General features: G+C 40.8%; 1 protein-coding gene across 1 annotated transcript; it reads left to right on the top strand.

Moving 5' to 3' along the window:
- Window positions 1–1300: 1300 nt before the first annotated feature.
- LACBIDRAFT_335517 (uncharacterized protein) lies at window positions 1301–2919 on the top strand (the record flags this gene model as incomplete). Its single annotated transcript, XM_001890368.1, has 5 exons — window positions 1301–1317; window positions 1651–2531; window positions 2729–2758; window positions 2784–2856; window positions 2892–2919. The coding sequence occupies 5 exons, from the start codon at window positions 1301–1303 to the stop codon at window positions 2917–2919; spliced, it is 1029 nt and encodes a 342-aa protein (XP_001890403.1).
- Window positions 2920–8988: the final 6069 nt, after the last annotated feature.

Here is an 8988-nt window from a genome sequence, read left to right as displayed (position 1 = left end):
ACTTGCTTGCTCCATGCCAGCTTTCCTCTTTTCCTCTTCCCCCCTTCTCCGCTTCAAGTCTTCCCCCTTCCCTCTCCTTCTTTCTCTCTTCCCTCCCTCTCTTTCTTCCTTTCCTCCATCTCTTTCTTCTCTGTCCCTTCCTCTACCTCTTTTCGCTTTTTTGCTTTCTTTCTTTTTCTCTTTTCCCTCCTCTCTTTTTATTTCTCTTTCTGTTTCATTCCCTCCTTCCTCTACCCTCTCCCCTCCCTTCATACCCTTTTTTGCTTCTGCTCCACCCTCCTCATTTCTTCCCTTCCTTCCTCCCACAGAGATCCTCACTCCCCCCTTCCCTCCTCCTTCTCTCTTCCCCACTCCCTTCCTCCTTCCTCCCATCTTTCTTTTCTCTCTTTCCTTCGCCCCTTGACCCTCTCTTCCTTCCCTCTTTTCATTCATTGATCCATCCTTCTCCCTCCTTCCCTTTTCCGAATGACCCTTCTTCCTTCCTACTTGCCTTACCCAAGCTAATACAATACACCACCAGTAACAGAACCAGACAAATCACGTCCCGTCTTCGTACACACATTGACAAAGTTTCCGCGGATCTCATTGCCAGAGTAAGCTTCTTCCCTTCCGCTCCTACCTCTCTACCTTGCGTTCACCTTCGAGACTTGCTTATGCTCATGCCATTATGCAGTGGCACGATGCTAGACATGGAAAAGGGGCATATCTCACTCACACTGTACTCTGTTGTGGAACAGCTTGTTGCAACGGGGGAGGTTAAACTCATTTAATGTAAATTACCATTGTGTACTACAATTCATGCATTCATGAACAACTTATCACTTGAGACAGCACCGGATATGTAAGGCTAAATAGCCATCAACATAGCCTTTCAAAACTTGAGAATAGCAAACGTGCCATGTAGGGTAAACATAACAATAAGAAAATTCTCAATTTGGTGAACAATAGAATAAACGGACATATCAGGCTAGACAGAGTTTATCTAATTGTTCTTTAGGTAGTCAGAAATTTATTGTTCACTGTGAACGATATGCATAGTGGTCACCATATTCAACATAAATTGCCACCTATGGAGGCTGATCATTTTTTACATCATTGTTTCAATATGATGAAAGGCATGAATTGATTACATATTCCAGGTCTGCTCCTGCATCTTATCCTGAATATGATTGAAGTTGTTGAGGATTAGAACCCTACACATGTACTCTCTTTATTACTATTTACTAACACCTTCATTTACTTCCGTACTTACTATTTTTCTCGCTCCTTTCCATTCCTTGCACCTCAGTTGTTTACTCCTATGTGTAACCACCTGAGGTGTGTATTTCTTTACTCATGTATCTTCCGATACATTACTTACTTATCTCTACCTTAGCTATCACTTACCGTCTTATCTTAACAGGTTATGGGCCCTGCTTGCTCCTAAATTATAAGAAGATTATCAATTACACACATATCCCCTATCGACTCAATACAAGAAACTTTCTACAATGTCTGGAAGTCACAATATCTCAATCCCTTTCTCCTTGCCTGAGGATCAGCACTGCCGTGGTTATGAAAACAAATGCGAGCTGGAAAACACTAATGATCGCTCATGGGAAACCCCGAGGATACCTAAAATATTGGGAGAACAAAATCATTGTCCCCCAGGAGATACTGGATGCAGAGAATCCGTCTACTGATCCAAAAATTTCCCCCCCCCGACTCTACAACCAAAAAACCACCAGGTCCTACTCCAGCCCACTCCATAACTCCATCAGAACTTGAATACGAACTCCGCAAGAGTGCCTTGATGTTGTCAATCTTGATCAATCTGGTAGATATTGCTGGATACAGCATTAACTCAAATGGGAAGTCGCATGAGGCCTGGACCCTGCTAGCCAAGCAGTATGGTGGCGCAAGCGATAGGGCTAGAAATATGTGGGAGAGAGCGTTAGCAAACTGCAAGTTTGAAGAGGGAATGAAGGTTGCAGGGGAGAATGGCCATATCAAGAAAATGCGCGCACTACACAAGGCCGCTAACAATGTTGGTGCTGAAATCACTGACATACGCTTCATCACTAAACTCCTCGACTCCTTCCCCAAGTTTTGGGACCCCATCATATTGAATCTTTACGATAAAGAGGATTTAAGCGAAGTAATCATGAAACTCACCTCACACGGGGAATGTCTCGCCAATCGCGCATCTGAAACCACTAAAACAACTAATCACGCATTTGATTCCGTCAAAGCTCTGGAAGCAACAGTCCACACACTGCAGGCTGAAGTGAAAACCCTACGAACAAGGCCTGGAGGATCATCTAACCCAAATAAGTCTCACCTTGTATGCTCCAACCCTTCATGCAGAAAGACTGGACACTTGATCCCTGATTGTTTCCAAATGGGAGGTGGGAAGCAGGGACAATACCCCCCATGGTGGAAAGGGAAGCGGACCATTTCGCCTATCGCAAATTTGGTGTTCTCGTCCTTGACAATAGATGGTACAATAAACACTGGTCGACACTTCGCCTTATCGGCAACATTCGACAACAGTGAGGATATAGAATTTTCTAGCCCAAAGACTTTATGAAGCTCATAACAATAGCAGGGAGACTGAGTGTTCAAAATATCTCTTCCTCAAGTTGTGAATTGCTTCCAGTAGGTTGCAGTCATTCAGAATTTCCCATTTTTGGGAGTTGTCATAGTCAATGCCCTGCTGTATCCTGAGCTTTTATTCGTTCATCTCCAGACTTGGTATATACAATCTACATGTCCTTAGGTATGCTTCATGCACCAGAGTTTAGTCCTTAAAATGTTTGGTTCTTGTGTTATGGCACCAACTTTGTCCAAAAAATCATGTGACATTACTTTTGATCAGTGAGTGTATATTCATGATCCTGTTCATGATATAGATCAAAAATATCCTGGTTCAAGATATAGTTGAAAGATATATCCTGGTTCAGGATATAGTTCAAAAATATATCTTGATCAGAATGTAGTTGGAAAATATAGGATATACAGTCATCCACCCACCAATGATACACCACCATCATTTGATACACTTTTGACCAACTAATATCTCACTCAATACTACATAAATCTTTGTGAAATAAATTGTAACGTGCGCTACAAGTTCACATCTACCGTAGTACAAAATTTGGGAACAATTGAAGCAGTATTGGTGCTGCTGTGAAGTTTTCAAAACGGACTGTTTTTGGAAATTGCTGCATTACTGTCACACCACCCAATGATACACCCATAATTTTGACTTTTCTTCCTGCATTCTAAAATTTGGCAGGGTTATAGAATGTAATTTATCACTTCAGTCACCCACTGACAACTGACTATTAGTCTTGCAAACTCCATGAATACTACAGGACTAAATGTCAGGGTGTATATCTATATTGTATATATTCTGGGCTTGTATATCTCCACTTTTACCTAAATATATTTTGTTGTCCAATGTCACACTAAATATATTTCTAGTGTGTCACACACCCCAGAATATATTTCCTCACTGGAATGGACTCCAAATATATTTCTTATGCCTGGACCCTGAATTGTGACTGTCACAATGTAGAAATATATTTCTTGTCTGGGATGGACTTGGGATATATTTTGCAGCTATGGTTGACTAAGGATATATTTTTTCAGCCACAAGGGGTGTCTGGGGTCCTATATTTAAGAGAAAAACTTGGGATTTTTTTAATATAGGGGATAGGGGATTTACCTATTATTTTGTAGCCAGAATACCCTCATTGGGATGTTTGTTGACAGATATTTACCAATGGGTTTGACCCATGTGTAGTATATGCATTGATGTGTGCACTATTTCCTAATTGGGCCATTTCCTAATTGGGAAAAGTGTTACACTTTTTTCTGCCACACCTGATGTCAGGCACAGTGTGCATTTGGGTTGGGAACTGTTTCCCACACTTTTTGGGCCAGAAGAGTTAATGGCTAGCATGGTGTGGTCATTGTTAATGATGATGTGCGCACTATTTCCTAATTGGGACATTTCCTAATTAAGAAAAGCGTTACACTTTTTTCTGACACACCTGATGTCAGGCACAGTGCGCATTTGGGTGGGGAATTATTTCCCATGCTTTTTGGGCCAGAAAAGTTAATGGCTAACATGGTGTGGTCATTGTTAATGATGATGTGCGCACTATTTCCTAATTGGGACATTTCCTAATTAAGAAAAGCGTTACACTTTTTTCTGACACACCTGATGTCAGGCACAGTGCGCATTTGGGTGGGGAATTATTTCCCATGCTTTTTGGGCCAGAAAAGTTAATGGCTAACATGGTGTGGTCATTGTTAATGATGATGTGCGCACTATTTCCTAATTGGGAAATTCATTACATAATATCAGTTTGTAGTGTCTGCTTTTTTCATTACAACACTTTGTAATCTCTGCTATATTCATTAGAAAATTGTGTAGTGTCTGCTTTTTTTTATTACAACACTTTGTAGTCTCTGCTTTATTCATTAGAAAATTGTGTAGTGTCTGCTTTTTTTATTACAACACTTTGTAGTGTTCGCTTTATTCATTAGAAAATTGTGTAGTGTCCGCTTTTTTCATTACAATTCCGCTTTTTTCATTAGAAAACTCTGCAGTATTCGCTTTTTTCATTAGAAATGTGTGCAGTGTCTGCTTTTTTCATCAGAAAACTTTGTGGTCTGCCTTTCTGATATATTGTCACTCCAGTAAAACAGCTCTTCATCATCTGGAATTCATACACCAGTTGTGTTTTGACTGAGCATCAAGTGTCCTAACTTTCCCCTTGAACAGCATCTGACAGTAGCCCCAACAGCTGGCAAATCAATCACTGAGATCTTCTTGAAGGAGATCATGTTGAGGTTGGGTATGGTCAGACAAAGATGGACAGAGATGACTCCCCAGGGAGATGCAATGAATGTTGGACAACATGACTGAAGCTGGCCAAGGGAACAATTAGAACACTTGATGGTCAGTCAAAACACAATTTGTATATGGATTCTAAATGATGAAGAGGTCTTTGGCTGGAGTCAGTTTCTCTGAAACATTAAGCTATATTTCCAGGAAGCTGCAAGATATCAGAAAGGCAAACCACAAAGTTTGGTAATGAAAGAATTGGACACTGCACACATTTCTAATGAAAAAAGCGGACACTAGACAATTGTGTAATGAGTAAAGCAGACACTACATAGTGTTGTAATGAAAAAAGCGAACACTACACAATTTTGTAATGCATAAAGTGGACACTACCCAGATTTCTAATGAAAAAGCGGACACTGCACAGTTTTCTAATGAAAAAAGCAGACACTGCACACATTTGTAATGAAAAAAGCGGAAACTACACAATTTTGTAATGAATAAAGTGGACATTTGTAATGAAAAAAGCGGACACTACACACTTTTCTAATGAATAAAGCGGACACTACAAAGTGTTGTAATGGATAAAGCGGACACTACACAATTTTCTAATGAATAAAGCGGACACTACACAATTTTCTAATGAATAAAGCAGACACTACACAATTTTCTAATGAACAAAGCGGACACTACAAAGTTTTTTATGAAAAAAGCGGACACTACACAATTTTCTAATGAATAAAGCGAACACTACAAAGTGTTGTAATAAAAAAAAGCAGACACTACACAGTTTTCTAATGAAAAAAGCGGACACTACAAAGTGTTGTAATGAAAACAGCAGACACTACAAAGTGTTGTGATGAATAAAGCAGACACTACAAACCAAACTGATATTATGTAATGACTTTCCCAATTGGGAAATATGTGGACATTGTCATTAACAATGACAACACCCTGCTAGCCATTAACTCTTCTGGCCCAAAAAGCATGGGAAACAGTTCCCAACCTAAATGCGCACTGTGCCTGACATCAGGTCTGTCAGAAAAAAGTGCAACGCTTTTCCCAATTAGGAAGTCACCCAATTAGGAAATAGTGTGCACATCATCATTAACAATGACCACACCATGCTAGCCATTAACTCTTCTGGCCCAAAAAACATGGGAAACAGTTCCCAACCCAAATGTGCACTGTGCCTGACATCAGGTGTGGCAGAAAAAAGTGTAACACTTTTCCCAATTAGGAAATGGCCCAATTAGGAAATAGTGCACACATCAATGCATATACTACACATGGGTCAAACCCATTGGTAAATATCTGTCAACAAACATCCCAATGAGGGTATTCTGGCTACAAAATAATAGGTAAATCCCCTATCCCCTATATTAAAAAAATCCCAAGTTTTTCTCTTAAATATAGGACCCCAGACACCCCTTGTGGCTGAAAAAATATATCCTTAGTCAACCATAGCTGCAAAATATATCCCAAGTCCATCCCAGACAAGAAATATATTTCTACATTGTGACAGTCACAATTCAGGGTCCAGGCATAAGAAATATATTTGGAGTCCATTCCAGTGAGGAAATATATTTTGGGGTGTGTGACACACTAGAAATATATTTAGTGTGACATTGGACAACAAAATATATTTAGGTAAAAGTGGAGATATACAAGCCCAGAATATATACAATATAGATATACACCCTGACATTTAGTCCTGTAGTATTCATGGAGTTTGCAAGACTAATAGTCAGTTGTCAGTAGGTGACTGAAGTGCTCAGGACTCCAAAGATGAAGATGCTGAGGAATACTTGGACAAATTTATGGGCTCAGCTTTGTTTCGTATACCTTCAGTAGCATCATTGACGAAGGAAGGTGCGCCACTACCTACTTTGACTGATCAGTCTACTCTTCCAGGAATCCTGGACTCCTTTCAACGAACTGACAATAGGCTCCACTATGAAGATATAGATCCCCAGACTTGCGTTACATGTGCGACTCATACGTACGGAGTGAAGGACCAAGACTCTGCTGAGATGTGGGGAGAAATCATCACTTACCTCAAAACGGACACTTTGCCTGTTTGCTGTCAAGACCCTGTTCAAAGAAAGGCCTTCATCCATTGAACCAAAGGCCTTTTCTTGCATAATGGAGATTGACTTTGGAAGATTGAACCAGAAGGAAGGTTGCCTCAACTCGTGGTAATGGACATTGACAGGTCCATAACAGTGTCGGACATCGTGGACGAGACCCGACCTACAAAACACTTTAGGAACACTTCTATTGGCTGAATATGTATGACCAGATAGCCTACTTTGTTTGATCATGCAACGTCTGTCAGCTCCGCTCGAAGGCTCGTCCAGTTGTGGCTTTTAGTCCAACCTGGAATTCGGGGATTTTGCGACGCTTCGACCTGGATACTATCCACATGCCAGACAGCATTGGTGGGATGAAATATTTACTTCAAGTGACGGACCCAGTGATGTCATGGGTGGAAGCCCGTGCAGCTCGCAAACCAAACTCTGAAACTTGGGCAAAATTTCTGTACAAGGAAGTATACTCTCACTTTGGCTGTGTTCTTCTCTGTCTTGTTGATGGTGGTTTGGAATTTAAAGGCGCAGTTGACATTTTGTTCAAGCAGTATGGTATCGTTGTCATTGTTTCTTCACCCTACCATCCTGAAGGAAATGGTCATGCTGAACGTTCACATCAGACGCTTGTCAATTCCATCCTTCGCACTTGTGGCAAGGATACGCATCGTTGGCCACTTTATCTCCATGCAGGACTCTGGGCTATGCGATGTTCGACTTCTCGAGTCACCAGTTACACCCCTTATTTTTTACTTTACGGCTTACACCCCCTTTTCTCTTTTGATATCGCAGATAGGACTTGGGAAGCACCCGACTGGCACACCGTAGCGTCAACCAAAGATCTTCTTGCTATGCGTATGCAACAGATACTTTGTTGAGACAAGAAGCTGGTACTAGCCATGGAGCAACAGAAACGTGTACACCAGCGGGTGGTAGATGACTTTAACAGTAAGCATGAACATCAACTTTCTTCAGGTGACTTCCTTCTAGGGACTTGGGTTCTTTTACACGAGACGTGGTTAGACTCTCAGATGGGTAACAAGGGAGCGTTGTGCTGGACTGGACCTTACATTGTCCATTGCAAACTTTGTGACACAACTTACCAGTTGCAGGAACTCGACGGTACAGTAATATGAGGAGCAGTTGCCGCTAATCATTCAAAGATTTTCTATTATCACAAAGAACATCAAATGGTCAGAACAGTTGACCACACCGAATATGCACTTCATGTGGCCACCACGTCTTCTTCATCATCTCACTCTTTGTTCATTATTGGAACTCTCAACCAACCTCTACTCATCATGCCATCGTTTCCGGTTTCGGTCAAAGTTGGGGATGCTTTCCTCCCAGAAAATCGCTCTTTGTCACACATTCCAACGATTACCTCAACCTCGCTTTTGAATCCTAATCCCCATTTCGGATTTTACCCTTCTATTGCAGAGCTCAATCCAGGACTCAACAGATCAGTCCATTGTATTCAATACAACACTTCGTCAGATATGGTCATCACGCAAAACCGTCAAAACTATCTTGCAAAGACAAGCATCAAAGATTGAGTTTTGGGCATTGGACGCTCTCCCTCTTTGCTAAGTCTTTCTTTGATATTTCTTTTTTTTCTGTTCGCGAAATGATGGGGGCATCGCTTTTAAGTTTTACCTATTGTGGAAGTGCACATTGTTCCACTCACGATGCCCTCCTTATTTCGAGTTTTAACTTTTATTTTATTTTATTTTCTATTTTATTGTTTTTTTTTCACTTCAGTCACCCACCTTGAACAAGCTATTAGCCTTGAAACATATAGGTATATATCCAGGCTAATAGGTTCTTTGGCCGTTTATTTTTTTTGCCTCTGGAGGAAAATATATTACTGCATTGGGCAAAAATCTTTCACCTTCAATATTGTGACCAGAAATGTTTGGGTTGATATATTGCATTGAAAAATATCCTAGCCATCTGAAAGTGGTCGGAAATGTTTGAAGCATGTTAGAGTGGTCGGAAATGTTTGAAGGGTTTCAGACTGTTAGGAAATGTTTTAGCTGTGTGACACTGCTTAGAAATGTTTTG

The sequence above is a fragment of the Laccaria bicolor genome, genomic scaffold, assembly GCF_000143565.1.
Source record: "Laccaria bicolor S238N-H82 LACBIscaffold_92 genomic scaffold, whole genome shotgun sequence".
In the NCBI taxonomy this organism is placed as follows: Eukaryota; Fungi; Basidiomycota; class Agaricomycetes; order Agaricales; family Hydnangiaceae; genus Laccaria; species Laccaria bicolor.
This window is presented reverse-complemented; position numbering and strand designations above follow the sequence as displayed.